Genomic DNA, 23,712 nt, shown 5'->3' with positions numbered 1-23,712 from the left:
CCCCCAGACCCTCTGCTCCTGCGTGGGCTCCTCTCCACGGGCTGCAGCTCCGGCCCAGGGCCTGCTCCTGCGGGGGCTCTCCATGGGCCGCAGCCTCCTCCAGGCCACATCCACCTGCTCCACCGGGGGCTCCTCCACCCATGGGGGGTGCTGCAGTGTGGAGATCTGCTCCATGTGGGACCCATGGGCTGCAGGGGGACAGCCTGCTCCACCAGGGGCCTCTCCATAGACTGCAGGGGAACTGTTCCGGTGCCTGGAGCACCTCCTGCCCTCCTGCTGCACTGACCTTGGGGTCTGCAGGGCTGGTTCTCTCACATTTTCTCACTTATCTCTCCCAGCTGTTGTTGCCCAGCAGGTTTTTTTCCCTCCTTCCTTAAATCTGCTTTCTCAGAGTTCCAACCAGCATCGCTCATGGCTCAGCCCTGGCCAAAAGCAGGCCCCTTTTGGAGCTGTCTGGAGCTGGCTCTGATCTGGCATGGGGCAGCTGCTGGTCTCTGCCAGTCAGAAAGCTGAATGCAGGCTGTTAACATACGGATCAAGGAGAATAGACCAGTATGTGACAAAATACAGTTCTTTATCTCTTAACAGAAGGTGAAAGGCTCCCTGTAATCACAATTCCCTTCAGTGGCTTTTCTTTCTTTTGCTGTAGTGCTGCTTGGTAGTAGGGAGAGCTAGGTGGGAGCCAAGGCAACTTTCTCTGTTCCACTTCTATGAGTGGAAATGTTCACTTGGGGATGTTAGCATTACGGTTCCTAAATTTTGCCTGCAGTTCAGTCAACTCCTTTGAAGGGCTATCATGACTCTTGGCTATGTTACCAGCAAAAACGGAAACATACCTGATGTGAAATAAAAATTTAATAGTTAAAGTACAAGACATAGTTAAGTTACAAAACTATTAATACTTGTCTGTATTGATAGAGAAAATCCTTGATACTACAGTTCAAATTTTTGTTTAGGAATATTTACTGGTATATACTGCTTTCCTCTGGTGATATGAACCTTCACATGTTCATCTAGCTCTAAAGATAGACAGTTTTAATTAGAATGAGGGAGAGGCTTACAGCTGGTTGTCAGTATCCCAGTCTTTGCAAGAAAGAACAGTAGTTATAAAAGGTGGTTCTTACTCTTTGCCAGGAGGCACTTGATGTTGATTGTTTCTTCCTGCTCAGTCTTAAAAACCATCTAGGTTTATTTTTATATACTTGCCACAGTCTGCTTGTTTGTCCTTTTTCTTCATTGGTTATCCGTTACTACTTTTTTTGTTGTTTTTTGTTCTCTTATTCCTAAAGCTTATTTTTTACGTAACAATGCAAGGCTGTGCTTCTGTAGTGACTTTAACAACTGTGTATTTTCCTATTGCTTTAGATTTGGAGTAACATAAACCCATTTATACAGTTACCCTCTATCTCTGAGGTTATACAGACAACTGGACTCCTATGAAAAAAAAAATGCTGTCCAAGAACTCACTTCTGTGGGTGATTCTTATTCTTGAGAGGTTTTCTTCCCTTTGCCAAGATTTCAGAATTGGAACTCCTAGGAAATACTCTGCCCACGTATATATTGTTATTGTAAGCAGACAGCTGGTACTTCTTTCATTATCCACCGTACACCAACAGGTAGATGAAAGGAAGGAGGGATTCTGTGTTTACATGGTCTCAGGTCAAGTATGAAAGTATTCATGCCCTCTGACAATATGAACTGGGAACTTTGTGCAGCAGTAAGTTCTTCAGTCTCTGCTCATACCTATATATTTATGCCTTGGCTCATATCCAGAAAACATGCCTTGCACTTTATTATATTTATTGTTTTTATGCACTTGGTTAAGAATTGCATGTTCAGATTCTTCTTAGGCTTTTTTAGCATTTCTAAGTACTCAGCAACTACTGTGAAATTGTTGTGAGCTAGAATTAGGAGCTTGGGCTGCAGAAAATTTATTAGTTTAGTTGGATAACTTTTATTGGCATGAGTATAAAATATCTACTGTGCGCCACTGCTTTTTAATGGCCCATATATTAAGGTGCTTGAGTATTTTGTTACAGTTGGCTGAAATCACTGAGCTCTGCAAAAGTCAAGGAAGTTCTACTTTGTTTATATGCTTCCACCATCCCTTCTTGTAAGCACCTCTTCCTTCATTTAGGCCTTTCTTCTCTTAGATGAAGAACTGGGGCACAAGACTCAAGTTACTTGAGCTTTAGTTTGACTTGAAACTAGGGACAAAAGCAATATTGGCCACTCATGTTCAAAGCTGTAACTAGCAGAGAGTTTTTATGTAGCTGTGGTTTGTGGGGCCTCTGTTTTCTCCAGTTGCTGTGGGGTGTCATATTTGTCTGGGTACCTGGGTTGGCATCTACAAATGTATCTTAAGTCAGAGTGCCATGGACAGATTTTGTAATGCAGCACATTTGCTAATGAAATATTAGTATATGCAAGCTTTTTTTTTTTAGTTTCCATCTGGTACCAGTACACAGAAACTTGTCATCATTGTTAAGAGGATCTTGCTCTATAAAATGCAGATTTTTTTTCAGTCGCAACTGTTCAAAATGTTCCTGGATCTGAAGGGTTCTTCAGGAAGAGGGGCTGTTGTTTGTTTTGCTTTTTTTCTGTCTTTGCTTAATTAGATTCTTCTTTTGCACTTGGACTTGCAAACATTATCTTTAAGGTTCCTGTCTCCAAACTTACCATGGCAAACATGAGGACTTTCTTTTGTTTTTTTATGTTAGAAATTCTTTATAACCTGTCTTGTAACAGAAATGCCTATAAATACTACAAAATATAAAATGCAGATTGGAAATGCAAATTGGATATTAGCAGGACTTTCCTGCTAATGCCCTTCTTTCCTCCAGCTGCTCATGCATCATTTTCAGGTTTGAGACTGCTTATGATAAAGGACATCCTTCTAGATATTGCTCTTCAGGTCTTAACTTCTTGGCTTTCAAAATAGTATTGATCCTGATTTGAGTCTGAGATGTGCTTTTTAATACCAGTGGTTTTAAAGAATAAACACTTGAAATACATCACTCAGGGGGAGTCATGCTCACTAAACCTTGCACAATCGTGTTCTTGAATAGCTTGGCTTCACTGCATGTCTGTGGCTATGCATATGCATATGGAAAATTACTGCTGTATACCACTTCATGTGTTTGTTGTTGAGAAGGCCATTCCTGTGCCTACTACGGAACTTTATTAAAAGAAAAAGTTGTCTTTAAGACTTGAAGATACTGTAAACAGTAGGAAATTGCTGCTCTCTTTCCCACTTTCCTTTAAAAGACCGCAGGCAGACTTGCTTCTGCAGGGACCTTAATTCATACCTTGTTTTCTCTGGGGCTGGGAAGCATCTTTCCTCTTTCTGCCTCAGTGCTGGGCTGACACATAGCTCTCTATAGACATAACTGCTGCTGAGCATGCTAAAACAGACAAGAGAAAAAAAAAGGTATGACGTAAGATATTTCCTTTCAATAAAATCGCTTTTGTACTATTAGACCTTCCTTTGTCCCCTCAGCCTGGTGCATAATAAGACATTTGGCCCTCTTGGGTTGACTGACTGATGCTTTAACAAGAGCCCTCTGTTTATATTGCTCTACATATTGTTACAGAAATAAATTAACTTAACCTTCCCAAATGAGCCAGCAATGAGAAAACAAAACACATTGGTTTACCCTTGCAGCAGCAACACTAGAAGGTCATAATGAGAAAAATGCCGTCTGAGGCTGGAAAAACTGAGTATTTCACAGGACAGTTTCTCAAGGGCAGCACAATGTTACCTCAAAAAGCAAATGCAGCCCCACTGCATGGCATCCGTCACATGATATTAAATACGTGGAGTCTTGCCCTAGGGATTTCTGAAATCAGCTTATGTTGTAATGAATGACAACTTGGAATATTCGCATACAGGTTTTTCCTCTTGATCTGATTAAATTTATAATGGACTTCATATACAAGCGCGGTGTTTTTTGTGTGTGTGTGTGTTTTTTTTTCCTGACTGGTGACTTATTCTACAGTAGGTAGCGATTTTTTTTTCCTTTGAATGAAATAGAGTAGGAAAAAGAAAGCAATTAGGATTTTCTCCCCAATGAAGAAATATATGGCTCTAATACACCTGGAGAACATCTGGCAAGAATATAGCAATGCTTGAGATTTACACCTTCCTGGGCCAATGCAGGAGGTACGTCATCAATTTTGTAAGCAATATCATTCTTTCTGGCCTCTAAGGTAGTTAGCAAAACTTTCCGGGTGACCGTCGTCTAATCTTATGGCAGTAGTATCAGTGGACCACTATAATGAAAGAGTAAAGTATTCCTGCTGGAAACAAGTCTAAAAAAAGCGCATGTGAGACGATTATTTCAGGAAGCCTTAAGTAGGCTATGCTGTTGCATAGCAACAGAAGCAGGCAGTCCTTAGACTCCAAAGCAGTCAGCGGACACATGGGAGCAGAATGCAGAAATGATGGAAACCTTGAAATATGTAAGGCTGAGACTAAGGGAGACTGAAGTGAAGTGATATGCAATATAGAATGTGAATGTATCGTGGGAGAAATAATAAATTGAACTGCTTTTAAGTCAAACTGAAATGCTGTCAGCTAAACTGGGCTTTTTTTTTCTTTTTCTTTTTTTTTTTTTGTAGCTTCTAGATAGTCATTAAAAAACAGCAGAATGTCTGCTGGCTGGGAAAGCTAATTCAAATGTAAAGTAGATGTTAAATGCCTACCACAAGAAAAAAAAATGCATGGAGATGTTGGATTTTTTTTTATTGACAAGCCAGAAGTTGATGAAATAAGCTTTGAATGAAATATTGATTAGGATATTGTGGCACAAATTGGTTATTATTAAAAAGCTATTTGTCTGACGTTCACAGGTCTCCAAGTTGGCCTATGGTATTTATCTCAGCAGATACTGAGAAGTACGGTGTCATTGAGTGTATTCTTGGCAAACTCCAAGCCTGCATGTGAAATGTGAGATCTCAGCAGAAGCACATTGTAGTTTAGCAACTTTGCAAGAGGTAATCTGTTTTTTATTAAAAGCAAATAAAGGAGCCAGTATTTAATATTTGGTAGCATACAGTTGCGGATGATCGTGCCAACAAAGAGACAAATTTCCTTCCTTCCAGTGCTGTTTTTATCACTGCCCTAGAAGATACAGTAATAAGCTGAAGCTCTTCTGTTCTGGATGCTGCAACACATACTTTGATGGTGAGTCATGACTGCATGATTTTAAAAGGTAGTCACATGCAGTTGAGCTATTGCACCAGAACCTGCTGAAAAGATTAGTGATATAACAAATCTCTCTAGTAGATTAATGTATTAAAGATTTGAGGAAAGTTTCTTGGAAGGGGACTGTTTTTTAAAATGCTAAGAAAGAGTTTAAGGATTTATGAACTGGAGCATTTATGTATCTTGAATACTGTTAGCTAGACTAAACACTGCACTGAAACATTAAAGAATCAGAGTAAATAGGTCTGGAAGAAACCTCTTAAAAGCATCAATGCATCCTCCATTCCACACAGGACCATAATCTGTTTTAAATATTGTCATGATACTGGTATTTAGACACTTTCTTTTTGTTGTTCTAACTGAATGCTTTCTTCTTATGTTATCTACAAGCTGATACTGTAAGATGCTGTAAACACATCAATCAAATTGTCAGAATGCAGAACATCACAAAATGCAAACTTTGATTCACTTGGGAACGGGAGCAATGTAACAAAGAAGGATGACTCTATTAAGTGAAATCTCTTGCAGTGAGATTAAAAAGCAGAAGGCTTTCTAAAATTATATTGAATGAGATTGTCTTAGAGGAAAACAGCATTGGAATGATACTGTATTTCCTGGAAATTAGTCTATTCCAGGGAAGGATAATCAAGGTATTTTTAAGACAGAGTCATACAGGAGCAGGAGAGCAATATCAGTTTTCATAACAAATAGGCTTCATGATATTAAAAACAGTCTTTTTCTTGAGTAGCAATAGAAGGATGCCATAAAAAGAATTATTTTTAAATACTGTAGGCACCGGACCACATTATCCTCCTATTGTAAAAGGTCTGAAGCTTCTTCCCCTGCTTCCCCTCTCCTAAAATACATACAGTCCCCTCATTCAAATCAGCAGCCCTGTGTGAAGTCCTTGACTCAAATTAGCCCAAGGTTCCTCTTGGAACCTTGGTAGCTGGAGGGATCTACCAAGGTGGAAGCTACCTTCCTGATTGTTCAGGTTTGACTGGTTTCTTTAACCAAACTCTCAGTTCTCTAAGGCAATTGCTGCTCCCTTCATCTCCACCTGCTTTTTGTCTTCCTGGCCTTGTCCTCCAGACAGAGTACCCTTTTGGATGATATCTCCCCACCTGAAGTCTGATTCTTCACACCCATATCATGAGTTTTGTAATTCCACCATATTTCCCCAACCCAGCAGATACATAGATAACTGTTGGCAGTGCTGGCTAATATCTTTTTGCTAACCATCACCTTTACTGACATTTTAAAACAACAAAGAGCAAGGTTCACGTTAGTTCTTACCATTGCATAGCAAAGCTAGGTATTTGGTCAGTTTGAGTATATGTTAGTATGGCAGAGGCGGTCTGTTATTTGGCTTGTAGCTAAAGATCATGAATCTTCGTACTAGTTTCATTGTTGACTTTTAGGATTTGCAGCAACTATAGTGGATGGATATTACTTTGGAATCTTCAGCCATTCAAATCTATAATTCAGCTGCATGTTTCAACCCTCATAAATGAATTGACATTTTCTTGCACCATGGAACTATTTCTTAAAAAGCACAGCCAGGTCCCATTTAACTGGAGAAGTACACAACAGTGTACTGCATATTGGCTGTGTACCACTTGTTGTTTGATTATTTTTTTTTAATGAGAATCAAATAGTCTATTTATTTATTCTCATGTGAACTTTCAAAGCATACTAATAAAACAATAATTAGCAAGGTATATAACTGCAGAGGAAAATGATATCAAGGGGGATAGGTCATTTGTGGATAAGCATTTAAATGTGCAAAATTTAAAAACTCAACAGACCAGAAGAATTCTTTTAGATCATCTCGAGTAGGATGAATGTAATTTAACTTGCATAGATAGTAAAGATCTCGGCTTACCTATTGGACTTTTTTTCTACTCAGTAGGAAGAGATAAGCACATTGAAGATGCTAAGTTGCATTCATTCTAAAACAAATGCTTATTATGGATTGAATGAATCACCTCATATAAGTACCTGCCTACATATGTATGCACAGGCATTTAAAATTTGTCAGTAAATTTCTTTTTGTCCCTTCCAAAGTACTACGCTTCTGTCAAAAATTGGAAGTTTAACTTTGATAGCAAATCATTTATCTGAGTGGCTTCCACATTATCGCCAATAAACTGGTTGTTTAAAAATTCATAATAGTCTTCAGGTAATTCACAGTGTTATTTTGTTATTAGACTTTCAGTTAAAAGTTGGGTAAATTAAAAAAAAATAAAAATCAGTGAAAGTTGCCTGTAAGGATTACAGTGGTTCACAGCAGTCTAGTCCAAAAAAAATTGCAGACTACTGATCAAGACAGTTCAGGTGTTTTGTTCTTTTTTCCTCAAAAAGCCATATAGATGCTGGTGTATGTAGCAGTGAATAAAGAAGATGTGGCTGTTTCAAAAAAAAAATCATTACAGTGTTTATAACAAGTTCTTGAAAAGAATAGATATCAGAGACTCAGCTATGTTTTCTAATGAGAATTGTGTTGGTCAATACCTTTAATGTACTGTCTGTGCAGGTTAGCACTTGTGTGTTCAAGAGAAAGAACTTGCTTGCAGCATTAAAGGCAAGGTTAGGAAGATACAGAGATCCTTCATGAGCAAAACCCATGTGACTTTCTACCTTTCCGTGAAAGTCCTGCTGCATCTACTCTTGTTTCTGCAGAAAGGAAGATCGAATTGAAATTAAGTGGTAGATGAGAGACCAAGTCCTTATGGTCATGGGAATCATGGATTTTGTTCAAGCATACACAGAGTATTGAAATATCTGGCGTATAGTTCTGTAGATTTCTTTAGGCAGGCTATACTAAAACATTACTTTCCCAGAAGGGAAATTCATGGAAACTCAAGGGAAAATGGAAATTCAAGGGAAACTTCAAGAGATGCTCATGAGGTGGCATGGAAATTCATATTTCCTTTATGTGATACCCCTCAGACTAAAAGTTTTTTTAGCTTTCGAGAGTTAACACTGATCGCTCAACTGTGTGTCTGTGCAAAAACAGTGCTCTTCTATAGCAAGATATATAAACTCTCATGGAAAAAGTGTACTTCTATTTAATTGTTGCTCTGTTTCATTTGCTTTCAACATAGCAGGCCATGAATTAGATGGGAATCTTAGTGTGCAAGGTGCTGGGGATTATGGGGATTAGAGCTATCTCCTCACTGGAAAGAGCCCTGTCTCTAAGCTAAGGCTAGATTTGGAACCAAAATTTATTTTAAAAGCATAATTATACACCTTCTCTAAAACAGACATGCTATTAAATGACAAGTTCTCTTGGCTTTTTTTGTTCTCTTATGAAAGCTGAATATAGATAATTACATTTAAATAATGTGCTGATCGTGATACAACATTTAGCAGCCAAAGCCTGAGAGAGTTTTATTTGAAAATCCCTTATTCAACCCCATCATTAAGCACGTATGGAGAAAGAGGAGGAGTAAACGTTGAAGGATTGTACCTCTTAGTCTTACACTGCAGCTTCACCAAGAAAATGGCAGCTCCCCTATGCTAGCGGGCAATATATGACAATCCTCTAGACAAGCCATGTGTCAAATGCTCATTCTTACTGTCATTCTTTTTAAAATAAAATATCCTTGCTAATTTATATTTTTCTATTAAATGCATTTGTAGTTCTTCTAGGTAGTTAGTCCTTTAAAAGTATTAAAATTCAACCACACTAGGTACCTATAGCCCACAAACTACAGAGGCTCTATTTTAATTTATGTTGGTATCTCACATAATTCTTTCAATTCAAAACTCTTGATAACAATGTCACCATGTAAAACCTTGTTTCATTGAGTTACTACGGGATCTAGTCAAACTGGGATTTAATTTGTGAAAGCTATCACTAAATTTTAGATTTGACTGTTCTTTCAACAGAGCTGAAGTACATAGAAGAAGGAAAACAGCTGCAGAAATTTGACAGTTACCTTAAGAAACTTGGTGGATGTGTTATATATAGCATGGAAATGGAAAACTTAACACAGGAGTTGGATTGTGGAGTGTTCAGGGAGCTTTCTGAAAACACAAATTCTGATTCTTTCTGTGTGTATTAAATTACACTGGTTTTGTCATCCTTCCTTACTCCTCCCAAGTTCTCCGGTTACTAATTCCACTCCTCATGATACTTACCAGTAAAAGCTATACATTCACATTCGTAGAATGTAGAAGTATGTCCTTTGCAGGTTTACTTGTTATTTTTAAAAATAACAGATATCTTATTACACGGGCTAAAATCCAAGACAGCAAGTCTCCTGTGATCATGCTATGCCTGTTAATTTTCTTCCCCTTCCTCATCCTCTATAATTGTTTAAGAGCCTGCAAGAAATTTTCAACACAACTTTCTTTTGACAGAAGTCAAAGATACACATATTTCTAAAGTTTTGTGAAACTAGGAAGCTGAGGAAAAGAAGGATACTATATGAAAATCTCCAGTGCTGCAGTTCAAATTCTAAAATTTTGTCATGCAGAACGCTGGGGGAAAGGGAAAGCACAGCTGTGGCAGACTTCAGATGGTATCTTACCGCTCACCACGTTTTCCAACCCTGTGGTAGCAGGTTTCATTAATTTTTATGCTCACGCAACTGCTTTCTTGTTCTAGTTCCTGCTTTCTTTAGCTTGCTGGTTCAGTTGGCAGAAGCGGTAAAGTTTGCAGCCTTCTTGTTTCAGTTCAATACCATGCAGGAAAATACTGTTTTTACAACTTCAAATAAATAAATACTAGAAATAACAGGACCAGGACCACAATCTTTTACACAGGAGTATCTGTCAATACAATTAGGAAATTCAAATTACGTTTCACAGAATTATTAGCAAACTCTGTTCCTTCCACAGAGAATAAACAACAAAGGTTTTTTGGAGTGAATGGTAATTCCTTAATGACTGGTTCAGTGAATGTATTAGAGACTGCTGGGCATTGCGCCATTCACTGGAAGGGGAGCTCTCAGCTGATGTCAGTGGAGTTCCATATTTATGCAGTAATGTCTCAAGATAATGCCAATACATAACAGAATGGTGTTTGACATTTAAGAGAAGATGCAGACAGGAAAACTTGGAAGTGTTAATAAATGTGTGTTTGGTAACATTATTTTTTTGATCTGAATGTTGTTAGTAATGCCATATTGAGCCTATAGAAAACAAGCCTTTAAAATAAAGGTTCTTTGCAAGCACATTTTTGCATAGCTTTAAAGCTTGTTTCATAGCTAAAATTAAATTAGCAAGCCTGAGAATTCCCCAGGTGCTCTCTTTGTTTTATGGAGTGTTTCATGAAGAATATAATCTCTCTGAAGAGTATTCTGTGCAGTGCAAAGTTTGTACAGTCCAGGGAATTGCTCACAGAGTACAGAATTCCTCATTTTGCTGCCCTTACAGCTGTATAGCCTGTTTCATCTCAGCCATAGACTTCTCTGCTCATTCTGTTCCTGATGCGCTGATACGCAGCTGCCAAAGTTATGAAAGAATATTCTTCTGTGGTGGGTTTGTTTGGTTAGTTTGGTTTGGGTTTCGTCTTGTTTCTTTCTTTCTATTTTTTTTTGTTTGTTTATTTTTCGCCCTCACTAAATGAAATCAGTAACTTGGCAGGAGTGGTAGCAGTGATGACTTTGGACTCATGCTATTACTACTGACAAAATCCAAGCTGCACACTGCTGACTTGTAGGTCTTGTACCGCCTTTTCTGCAAGCCCACTGCAATAGCAGGAATGAGCAAAGATAACTCCAGTAAGTTTCACTTCAGACCTTTTGCATTCTGATCTTGCTGGACGATATTTTTCAGGGAACAGGTCCTCACTGTTACTCTTCACTTTTGGATGTTATGTGCTTCATTACCCCATCGTTGATATATTTGGTGTCTGCTGCGCCTCGGGGGAAGAACAAATGGTAGATGTCTCATTTCCTTCAGTATTCTTGCAGTGTTTCAAAAAGGGAGCACTGCACAGGAAGAAATGTGCATACTCTCATGCTCATGAAGGCATTTGTTAATTGAGAGGCGCCACACCGTTTTATGTTTGTCAGGCATGCTTTCAGTCAATGCTGACCTCTTTCACTTCCCTGGATGCTTGTTGTTAGGTTTTAGCTTTTTATTTTTTTAAAGTAGTTTCCTGTTTCATACTGATTGTTCATAGGAGAAAAATTATCCCATTGACCATCCAGTGTTTGACATGGGACACCAAAGCATGATAGGCCCAAACTTCTTTTTAAATACATCATTCTTGCAATGATATATGATATAGTTATATTTAGTCTAAATAAAATACGGTTTAGAATCCTTTTTTGACTTCTCAGACAACTCCTTTGTACACCCTCAGACAGCTGACTGAAGTTGGGGAGGTAAGGAATAGCATGAGGATGAAGAATGGACAGAATTTGTGAAGATTGTTCAGAACTAAGTGTGGGAATGAGTTGGCTGTTGTCGTGTATCTATTTAAACAAGAGTGTAAAAAAAAAAAGTTGTCTTTTTATTTAAAGAAAGTCAAATCTTTTGCTGCTGCTAGTGTTTGATGACTTAGGGGCTTCTTCAGTGTCCAATGAGTGCATATAGTAGGATCTGGATAAAAACATTTGTACACTCTATGCAAATGTAAATATTAAGCTTCTCTGGAACTAACAGCTAAGCCTTCTCACTGCATGCAGTTGCATGCAGTGTTTCCCTTATGGCCATTTTCTCTCTCTGCAGTACAAAAAAAACAGAGAAGTACTGCTTAGAAATGAAGGCAGCATATAGCTGTGGGGGTGCTGCTTCTGTTCCATGGTTCCCTAGTGCTGCTTTTCTTCAGAGTACTGCGCTACCAGAAAGCTTCCCTGATCTCCCTCCTACATCCAAACATAAAATGTGAGGGATGTTGCATTTGAAGCATGGTAATCTATTTTTTTGCAGAAAGCCTTAGATGAATGCAAATGGAGCTAACAGTAAAAGTGGGATCAGCAAAAGAGAGTGTTCCCCCTGCAAGGTTTATAGTTATGCTTCTATAATTTGGGGGTAAAAATAAAATAAATAAATAAATAAATGTAGCAGGTTAGAACTATAGCAGATGTTCCGGCAGGGATACATATCCTTCTCTTACTGAGGGTGAAACACAAGCTTCCTTGTATCTTTGGCAGAGCTCACATGAAGGCATATCATCACATTATTCCGTAATGACATGAGAAATATTTATTTTCCAATGGAAAAAGGGTTCTGAGCTATAGCTAGGTTACAGAGCCTAGCTTTTTAATCCTGCATTAGTTTAGCTCTTCTTGCACTTGATAAGCCTGTCTGTACTCATTTCAGTGATCTTACGGTAATACCTGCACCTTGCTGCAGCAACCACACAAAAATAAATTCGTTGAGTCTGAAGGGGTGTATGTACAATGCTGAAATTAACTATACTACAGGAAAGGAAAATGCACAAAACATCTGTGTGCCTGTGCACTAGCATGCAGGTCTATGTGCAAAGTGTTACTGATTTGTACTTTCTTAATCCTTATGCTTTGCTTTTGTGCAGAAAAGAACTTTGTTCCACCCCCTACCTACCTCCTAGTTCCCAGCTAATATTAAAAGCAGAGACAGCTCTATAGAGAAATTATGTTGCTGAGGTCATTGCTTTTATAAAGTACTCACCAGTGTTTTATGAAGTATGATAAATGAAGTTGTTTAAAGTACTGCTGAATACAGACTGTATAAAATCCACAGATGTTTTTTTCTTTTCATTCTGTTTCTGCTGTAGTTTCTCCAAATGTTTAGATTGAGGCATCTCCTTTTTCTGATTACTGCATATGCCCAGTCTATTCCACAATGAGACCCCTCTAGTTCTTCTATTCTCCTTTCATACCATCTGTTTTTTCTGGTGTTCTGAGTGTTGGTGTTTCCTTTTCTCTCATCCAGGTACTGCTATGTGGATATTTGTTAGCAATGACTGATGTGGAATCTACATATGCAGACTTTATTGCTTCAGGAAGAACAGGTAGAAGAAATGCACTACATGACATACTTGTGTCCTCTCCAGGTGGGAACTCTAGTGAACTAGCCTTAAAGTTATCAGAGCTTGATATAAACAAAGCAGGTAAGTACATTTTGGTCTTCTAATGTATTTATTTAAAACTTAAAATGAAAAAAGTAGTACACAAAAAATGGCTTACGTGCACGAGTTAATCACTTGTCCCTCAACAACATATTTTTTTTTTCTGAAACTAATATGAGCAGGGGTTTCCTGCAATAAGAAGCCCAGTTTTCGTAAAACCTATCTGCAAACACAACATACTAGTAAAACAAGAAAACATTTTGTGCAGTGAGTGCCTAGCGCATGTCCATGTTAGGATAAATTTCAAAGAAAATTAAGTACAACAAAGAAAATAATGAAGTCTTAATTAATACCCAACTTTTCATAGTATCCTTTAAAGGAAGTGCCTTGGTTTGAAGCCAGTAAAAGATGCCATGTGTCTGCTTAAATGCTTGCAGAGATTAGTTTTGTTCTCATCTGCCAGAGGACAGCTCAATAGCAATGCATCGATGTTTCTTTCATTTGTATCTTTGTTTCCAGATTATGTTGATGCTTTGTCCTTCTTTTAAGGCAATTAGCACTAATGCAATCCTAAATCTTACTCAACCTCTGATGTTAACAAAATTTTTAGCTGGTTGTGCACCTTCAGCTGAGAGAAAAGAGGGACAGTGTATGGTGAAGGGCCTTACATTAAATAAAAATAGTAATATGGCTATGTATTTAATATAATGTTATTTGGGTGGAGGTTAATGAACAGATCTCATAAATTCTTGAAAGGCCTTTTCAGATTTTGGGAAAGGAGTCTTACACTTAATAACATCAGAAGAATGTAGACACAGCAAAAAAACAGTGTTGATAAGCAGCCATCCTCTCTTGTACACATATTTGAGAGAAAAGGGCAAGAGTTCTGAGAGGTGATCTCATCACTGGAAAATCAGATGCGGCAGTAAGATGTTCAGGTGGTTGTGGTGCTATTTGGGTGGTGGTTCTCTTTTGGCTTTACCAGACATACATCCTAGGTCATTCCTTCTGGTGTTGCCAGCTTTGGGCCTGTAGCTTCTAGATGCATGCACTTCTAGTTGTGCAGGGCATTTGTTTTTCTTTCTGTTTAAAAAGAAAAGTGTTAGACACACCTACATGAGCATGCATGTAGGTGTGTCTATTTGTTCTAATGTGGGGATATGTCTAAAATGTTGGACAAATACACAAAGTAGGTGGTATTTAACTTGCACAGTGCCAACCTTCCCCCTTGCTTCATTTCTTCAGTCTCAAATTTGCACTTATCAAAATTATTTTCTAAATGGACAAGATCAAACATATACACAATTCCTACTTTTCAGTTAGCTGTTGGGATTGATTATTAGCCAGAACTGTGTTCTTTTGTGGGCTATAAAAAGAATGTGAGTTTGTACTTGTAATATATGTCAGTATGCATTTTGCACATGCAGCTAGCTCTGTAGCATGGAGAATGGTTTAAATAACTGTTATCCTAAATGTTAATACATAATTCAGGAGTCTTTTCAGGAGACCTCTTTTGCAGCTTGGGTAACTGTTAATCATTGCAGAAACATATACAGAGTTGCTCGTAAAGATACATTAGGTGATAGATGCACAAAAATGCCAGCATAGTTCTTTGGTGGTGCAGTTGTAATTAGACACAATGAAAATATACTTAACGTTTGTATTGTTAGTACACCTTGGTGCCAGAGAAAAGCCTCCAAACCACAAATACTGGAAAATGCATTGCATTATCATTCCTGTGAGTATTACTGCATTATCCTGTCATGTCCTTCCAAACTGAAGAGAGGATGAAAAACATTTTGCATCCCCAATTCCAGTTCAGATCATGTTAGGGCTTGCAGGATGTAGATTTGCATCACACCTGATAGGATTAAGAGAAAAACAAATGTTTAGGGGTTACATCTTATTTCTTTCAAGGTGTATGTCAATCAAACACCTTATGATAAGTGGTACCTCATTATACAAATACATATACCAAGTTTTGATTCTTTTTTCTTTTTATCCTATTTTTATTACAGCTATATACATCTTCTTGCAAAAATGCAAGCACAATTGCACAATTTTCAACTGCACAGATTAATGACAGAGTAGGATAATGCAGATAAATAATAATAATAAAAAAAGGTATTATAAAATATATGTAAATTAAGCTACCCAAGCATATTTAGTGTATCCACTTTGAAAAGCATGCAGGTACATTTCCTGGTAAGACCAGAAACAGCTTTGAAAAACAATAGGCAGTGAGGCCTTGTTCCAAGACAACGAATTTTCTGTCATGCACTATTTGATACCTGAAGTGAGTGGTGGCTATCCCCTCAGTGATAAGCCAACTACAGATAAACAAGAGTTGACTGCATGTAATGTCTGTATAATATTCTCACTTCAGAACAACAATTCCAGTGTTCTTTGTCCATAATAAGTTAACAACCTTCTAATATTCATATTCATGGAGTGAACATATCTACTAAAGCGTGTACTTCAGAATACAGGTTTCAGATTCTCTTTGGCAATGCATTTTATCTGAACTTAGTAGAAGCCTGGTGTACATCTCATGAGTAGAAAAGTGCAATAAATAAAAATCATGGGATGTCTTTATCCTTAGTCTTGACTAAGAAGAGAAAGATTTCAGTATGGAAATCATCAGGTAACCCAGATACCTGGTTATCTCTCTCTCTTGGTATACAGTACAATTCCAATGAACTTTATGTTCAGACAATCTTAGAGGTGATCATAGCTAAAAAATGTAGTAAGGCGAAAATATAATGAAGAATGAAGACCAGTCTTTGCAAGTCTAATCTCTAAAACAAGCTGCTGGTTTTCCTGGTGTCTGCAGATATGCCAGAGAACACATTCAGTGCAGAAGTGGGAAGGAGGCTTCCTTGTAAGAGCTGTGATGGTCCAGCCATCTACATAAAATGGGGATAGTGGAGGTGTTACAGTACCACACTGGAATGAAGGACTGATTGTAGAAGTTTGTCATTAAAAGTGATTTTAGATCATGGTAGAAATGTTTGAAGTGTAACCTGAGAGAAGAAAAAAAAAAAAAGCTGGACATTAACAGAACTAATAACTGTTGCTAGCTAACCAACTCTCACAACTGTATTATGGCTTAAAAATATTTTATTATTTGGCATGATTTGATTTTGTTTTAATAATACCTGTTGCAATCAAAATGCTGCATTAAAATCACAACTCTTACTTCTAAGAGCTTACAGCAATCATGTTTTGAAGGAAGAATAGTTCCAGAATGTGCTTCGTCGATTTCTGGATTTTCCAAGCCTATTTTAAGTTTTTTAGCAAGGGAACTCTGTCAGCAGAAAACAAACTTTGTAGTACCAAGAAAGTGTATTGTAGATTAAATAGATGTAGACTTGTGAGTTTTTCAGTGAGTTTATAACAGCTCACTTGTGAGAGGTAAATTTGAAGAACTGGCAGATTAAAATCCTAGTGCTTTCTTTAATTTTTTGTGCACTACATTTAATGTTTAGGTAGTGAAATATCTAGACTTTGTGTCCAGGATGATTTTTCTTTTAAACACAAATACATGCAAGTAGTTTTCTCTTGAGTTGTTGTTTGTATTTTTGTTTTGCTTTTAAATAAAAGTCCTTTCAGGAAAGCTTGAGTTACCTGGATAGTATGAGGGGTATTCAAAACTCCGTAGTTGTCAGTATCAATAGAGTATAGAGCAGGCAAACAGGAATCAAAAAATGAAATTCCACTCATCTGTTCTTTTATAGTATCAGAACAAGTATAAGAGGCTTCGTAGAAAGTACTTGGACAACTTGGGCAAAAGGGGTTTCTATCCAATAGGAAATCGCAGTGTGTAGATCAATCCTATTGGAAACCTCTGCAATGTGAGAGACAAGGAGAAATAAGGAGAGGTTTCTGAGAACATGGATTGCGAAGCAAATTGTTATTTATAACTTAACCCTCAGCAAACAGAACAAACATCACTGTTTTAGTGGGTTAATCAACCTTCAATACAACTTCTCATCAGATTGAATTCAGTAATTACCAATAACTTCAGAGGCAGTTTACAGCATAAGTATTCAGTCCATTCTCAAAACAGAGTTACCAAGTCTGAGTGTTTTGCAGTGTTCTCTTTTCCATTACCAATATCCTATTTCTTCTGTGTAAAAAGGAGAAGGTATTTAGAGGGTTTGTTTCTATACACAGAAATAAGGTTGTAGAGGCACAGTTTAATTTAAAATGAGGAAATGATAAATATCTTTGTTGAGAATCCTGCCCTTATTCTAAAGACCTGGGTTTGAATAGTGGAGTAACCTATGAAAAAAGGTAGAGACTTAAAAATTAAGAGGAATACTGCCTCTTCTTTGACCTCTTTACAACTTTGTCCTTGGAACTGTCTTCTCTTAACTATTGTGCTAAGCCAGATCAATGCAAATGATTCAGAATTCCTCCAAGATACAGGGTACATCTAAATCTTAAAATTATTTCTTTACTGTTATGTATTGATACCTAATTATTGTAGCATTCAGAGATCTGTGGCATATTAGTACATAGCTTTCAGCCATCTGGACCTGCTAGGTCTTTAATCATTAGGCAGAAGATAGAGTACAATACAGTACTTTGCATGTAGGTATTTACAGACCATTGTCAAGGCACCGATTAGCTTTCTGTAGACAGGCTTGAGTTGTCTGCTTACTGTGTCATTGTGAGATGTTTTCTATTCCTCAGATCGTTCTGTGGTTTGCAGTGAGACAGCTGGGCTGAAAGCATTGGGGCATGGCACTGTAAACAAAGGCAAAGGATGAACAGAGCTTTAGCAAACTACTTCGCCTATTGAAGCTGTACCTCTTTTTAGTAAACTCTATTCAAACTTGGTGTCAGGAGGCTTTTCTATTGTCATAGTGCCACAGTAAATAAATCGTCAAAAATATACAAATATTTTAACTTCTTTCGTTTATAACCACTTTAGGTGTAGGATAGCGGCTGATGGAGCTAGGGATTTGTATTTGAAGTCATAGTGTGAGTATTGTAGCAGTAAAAGGTTTTATATTCAATGCAAGATTTTTGTTTTGTTTCAGTCGATTTACTTTGTTTTGAGACTGGTGGAAGAACAGTTGGGGTTCTGGAAGCAAGATCTCTCTGTTCTAGGGTGAATCACTCATCCTTTTGTTGTATCTTTTAGAAGGAGAAGGAGATGCACAACGAAATCCAAGTGAGCAAACGGGGGAGGCCCAAGGGGAGGCAGCAAAGCAAGAAAGCTGACATCCGACTTTGACCGACTGGAGCAACTGCTGGATGTTTTCAGGCTACAAGAGCATGCTGGAACAAATTTGTTTCCATGAGCAAGCTGGTGGAAAAGCAAGTGCATGTGTCTTCACTGCTGGAACCCAGTCAACACAATGCTAAAAATGGGGGTACAAGCTGTGGCAGAAGACAGAATTTTCTCTACCTCTGTCATTAGCAATGGTTGAACATGTATTGATTTTTGGGATAGTGTCATCAGATGGATCCCTTCATAATGACTACTTGATGGGAACACTTTTAGAAAGTAGAACAAACAGGTAAATCTTGTAGCAAATGGCCTTTGAAACGTCAGAGGATCTAATTGTGTATCTTAAGCAAAGGCTTGTGTGATCCTCAGAGTTTAAAATTCTCTGGCCAAAGTGTTCACCCATTAAAAGAACTGTAAAGAAAGCACTGTTTTTAGAACTTTGCGTCTGTTTTACAGCTCTGTTATTTACAATGGTTTTTGTATTGTACGACTTAGATGCTCCACACTGCCCCTTCTCAACTGCTTATGAAGAATATTTCTGTTACTGTGAATTTTTCTACCACGCGTTTTGAAAGGGCTGTTTTTTTTGCATAATGTGGTGATGTGCACATGATAGATTTAAAACGTCAACCGCTAAATTGATTATGCCTAAACCTAAATGACTCAGCAACACTCTAATTTGTTACTAGATGAGCCTTCAAAACGATTCATTAATGTGAATACTTCGGTGTGTTTTGTGTCCTTGGTACATTTTTGCCACTTGCCTGTAGTTAGTTGCATATCAGAGACTCAAACTGAATCTTTGATGTTATTCTTCCCCGTTTTCTAATTTTACTCCCAATTTCTTAATCTTTCTCCAAGCTATTTTTTTAAAATGTTAGTCCAAGTATTTTATTGTAATGGTAGTTTTAAGAATACATTTATAACCTTATATGGGTTAAAATTCAAACAAATTCCATGGTGCTAGAGATTTTTCTGGTTCACATTGTTACAGATGGTCCTTGTATACACATGGGAAAATAAGTGGCATAGGTTATGGCCAATTATCTATTTTGGAATGAGTTTTAGATTGCAGGATAGTCCAAGTAGTGGATCCTCAACCAGATCCAGCTAGGGGAACTACCTATTTCTACTCCTTGGCTATGCCTCAGTTGATCAGGCTGTTGAGATTGCACAATCACTAGCCTGTTACTGATGTACCAGGCACAGCCAAGAGCTAGAAGCTGCCCCAGCAGCCTTTTGGTCAGGTTGTGGAAAAGGACGTTGAAAGAGTTGGAAGCTAGCACCCAAAATACTAGATTTTTCCTATTTCAGCTATTCCAAAATGGCAGTCTGAACTGGACGTTTATTGAAATACCAGGTTAGCTTGTCCATCCAGGGGACTACTTAAAACCTATAAATTAATAACCTATAAATTAATAACGTATTCTGCCATAGCTATGCTGATTGGTTTCCTTCCTACCCCTGCCCCAGCAGACAAGGCCATACATGAGGCTGAACTCTGCAAAATGGGGAAGTTATACTTGTGTGTGACTGAGGTGAGAAAAGAGAGTGACTGACTAGTAAACCATGGCAATCACATAAGCACCAATCGCAAAGTCAGAAGAATTTTTTTCTTTTTATTAACGGGAGGTGATGTCACTTTCTTTATATATAATTATATATATATTATATATATTTTTGTGTTGTTGTTGGTTTCAAATGTTATGCACTTTTTAATGTTTGTAAACTTTTACTAATGAATAGTGTGATTGCTTCCTGAATATATTAATCATCAGTTAACAAAACATATTTGTGGCCACAGTTATTTGTTTCTACCTTATGTATCATAGTATTTGTCACATGAAATTCTTTTGTGAGATGTGTGGAGAAAAAAAAAAACAAAACACTTCTGATCAGTATTATGAGCTCATTTATTAATGTTAATAAAAAAACAACCAAGCAGTATGCTTGTGGTTCATTAGTGTAATATTAATTCTCACCTCTTAAAGTTTGGAAGCTGAATGCCTTGCTGTCTTATTAGCTGTCAAGTGCCCTATATTCTTGGTAACAGAAGTTGTCCATTTGCTTTGAAAATATTGTTACCCTTGAACTATTTATTCATTTGTTTCTCCTGGTGTTCCTTTCAAAGTTAACACATTATTACTGATTCCGCCCAACTCTACCTTGCTCCTGAATCAGGTCTTCAACCTGATCAGAGAAAAGAACTGGTCGTCCTTTTGTCCTGGATTGCTGGTTAGCATCAATCTAACACTAACACCAGAAGGAAATAAGATCCTGGGGTTTTATATACATGAAACACCGTCAATAAATTTTCATGGAAAAAGTTAATAATGGAAATAAGTAATACAGTAAGTTAAAGTGTTGTTTTTTCCTCATTTTCCTTACATGCTTTTCTTTCTCTTCTTCCTAAGTCTTTTCTGTTGTGAAATAAAATACATTTCAGGTTTTCCTCTCTGCTTTCCACTTACTTATTCCTTCTGTTTCTCTTCTTGTTTTCCTTTGTGTTTAAAGCAAATATGGAGGCCTTCACTATTTTTTGATGCATCTCTTTATGATGGAAAATAACACTGTTAATTTTAGTAGAGCAAAAGGCCACTTATGTTCCTCATTCCCTGAAAAGTATATGAGTGCTTCCTTTATCAGTTGAATTCTGCTCATTCTCTTTGTTTTTTCTGCAGCATCTAACAGTAGGCTAACTTCATGTGAACCAGTTCAAATACAGAGCTCTGTAAAGTTTTTAAGGAATGTTCTTAGCCACTGGAATTTGATTGTTTATGCCCCTGCATTATTAAAGTGCTCACTAGCATGTATTTGACCCATGCCAGCTAAAATTTCAGGGCTTGGGACTGTTCATAAACTGTAGAAGGTTCTCGATACGTAGTTAGCATGTGACCGTTCTGCTTTGGAGGTCCTCTTTGTTAGTGTAGGTAAAGATTGTTCTTTGGTGTCTATTCTCAGTGCTGGAGAACAGATCCTAGGAATGTTTATTTTACCAGCACAGTAACATCCTTCAGAGCCCCCTGAATGTTTATATATGGAGTTTGTCCATTCCAAATCATGCTACTGTATCTTGAGTACTGTTACTACTCAAGCAATTACAATAGCACTGGTTCAAGTATAGTCACACCTCTATTGCAGTGTAATTGCACCACATAACAGGGATGTTAATGGTAGAATCAGACTTTGATTGTGTTATTTTCCCTTTGTTAGTTATTTTTTCAGTAAACCTTCCAATCTGACTTCTGCGTATTTTACTGCTCTCATGATAGGTAAAATGTTGAAATGCTTCTTTAATCCAGAATTATGCTAGAAAAATCTGTCCAAAAGCTAAATAAACTCAGCTGAGTTAGGTCTGGACTATCAGTTTAATGGAATACACCTTACAGGTTTTTTTTGTTTGTTTGGGTGGTTGTTTAATTATTGTTGTTGGTTTTTGTTTATTTACTTCACTGTCTCTGTAGGTGTATATTTTCAGTGTTTCCTTCCCCTTGACAGAATCATCACTCCAAAAAAATAGTTGCCCGTGGTAAATTTTATGGCTATGTTTGCAACCATACTTGGAGGTTTTACCTTCTAAATCTGCTTTAAACATAGTGGACATAAAACTAGAATTGGGCAGAGATACTGTCATTTTTTTCTATTTGCTGCCTTTAATGTGTTCGTGGGCTTTAAACTTTTATTAACAGATACAATGGTTTCATCAAATTATAATTTTAAGCCAAAAATTCATTGTGATCTTCTATACAACAATTATTAAATAAATATCAGCCAGTATATCTGCTACTTGTCCCTGGTATTTCCCTTGTCACTTTTTTCTTTCATAGTTTTAAAGTTTCAAGTGGAAAAAATGTGCCCTGGTATGAGTGGCAGTTTCTGAGGATTTGCATTTCATGCAAATGGGTAATGAAATTATCTGGTGTCCAGGAGGGAGTGAGTACCAGAATGGTTAACCTGTGACTTCATTGCATGTATCTCTTCCTCCTAAACACTGAAGAACTCCAGGTGTGCTTAATGTTTATATTTAATGTTTTAGAAACATCAATGATGTTTTCACAGAGGAATAGAAGTTGCGGTCGAATCTGAGCACAGGAATATAAGCTGAACTTTGATAGTTTGCTTTTACCTCAGCAGTAGACTCCTGTTAAACTGCTGTATTTTTGCCCTGACTTGTTCATTTGTTTTTCTCTGCTTCTCATTGTACCCTGTTAATTTTCTGTTCTTTGCTTCCCTTAAGTAAAATAATACCTGAGAAATAGATGGATATGGAATACTGTATTGGATTTTCTGTGTAGTTAACTGACTAAAGTCTTGTAGTGGAAAGGATGCTTCTCTTTATTAATTTGATCAATGCACTAAGTTCTTAACGCAAAAGAAGCAAAAGATCCAGGAAGGAAGCATGAAGTCAGGAAGACAGGCCAGCAATATTAGGAGGACAACATCTCATAATAGTAAGACAGGTGGAAACCAATGCAGAAAAGAGCTTCCTTTATCACACTGTGGAAAGTCATGCTGTGCTGGTTTCTAGCTCAAACAGGGAAAGTGTTCAATTTTAGGTGGCATTTTGACATCAGAACCAACTCCAGATTTTCAGCCGTACACTAGAAAAGAATCAGACATAATTCTGAGGCTCTTGCCATGGAGACAAATGAGTATCAACAGGTTCTGATGAAAGAGAATGAGAGATTCCAGGACAATTTAGAATGCAGGGTAGTCTCTGAAAGGCAGAAACTTTTAACACCTAGGAAGATGATAGAAATTAAAGTAGCAGGAACCTTCTCACTGTTCTCTGCAGGCTCACAGGCTGACTTTTCTGACCTTTTATCATGATAAAGAATACTATGCTGAATGCTAAGGACAGAGATGGCCCATATGGATGTTTAGTACCTATCATTTATATTATGTACTGCTAACATCTTGCTGAGAGTAAATAATGGTCAAACACAATATTCTGGTCAAAGAGGATAGCAGGGTACTGAATCGATTCCTAAGTATGTGACTAAGCCTAATTCTGATTTAATAAATTGTGAACAAATCTTAAAAGCAGAGAGTAAAGCTTCTTGCTGGCACAAGTCAAGAAGCATCCCAGTCTTCTGAAAGTAGCAGAACTTCATGCTCTACCCTGTTATATTGATGTTTGCATTATGGATTGGAGCTGCTGAGTTCTTAGGATGGATGCAGGAAAGCCTTGTCAACTCATTATGTGTGCATGTGCAAACAATCTCTTAGTATTTTCAGGCATTATGCTTCAGT

At 37.5% G+C, this 23,712-nt stretch overlaps 1 protein-coding gene across 2 annotated transcripts in view; it reads left to right on the top strand.

Annotated features, from left to right (window-relative positions):
* The window catches only part of PKIA (cAMP-dependent protein kinase inhibitor alpha), a 44,465-nt gene extending 22,207 nt beyond the window's left edge, over positions 1-22,258 (top strand). For both annotated transcript variants that reach the window (XM_027452381.3, XM_027452379.3), the window contains exons 2-3: positions 13,082-13,259; positions 18,370-22,258. In XM_027452381.3, coding sequence (XP_027308182.1) covers positions 13,109-13,259; positions 18,370-18,449 — 231 coding nt within the window. In that variant the 5' untranslated portion in view covers positions 13,082-13,108 and the 3' untranslated portion in view covers positions 18,450-22,258. The remainder of the gene's footprint in view (positions 1-13,081; positions 13,260-18,369) is intronic.
* The last annotated feature ends 1,454 nt before the right edge of the window (positions 22,259-23,712 follow it).

The sequence above is a fragment of the Anas platyrhynchos genome, chromosome 2 (assembly GCF_047663525.1).
Source record: "Anas platyrhynchos isolate ZD024472 breed Pekin duck chromosome 2, IASCAAS_PekinDuck_T2T, whole genome shotgun sequence".
In the NCBI taxonomy this organism is placed as follows: Eukaryota; Metazoa; Chordata; class Aves; order Anseriformes; family Anatidae; genus Anas; species Anas platyrhynchos.
This window is presented reverse-complemented; position numbering and strand designations above follow the sequence as displayed.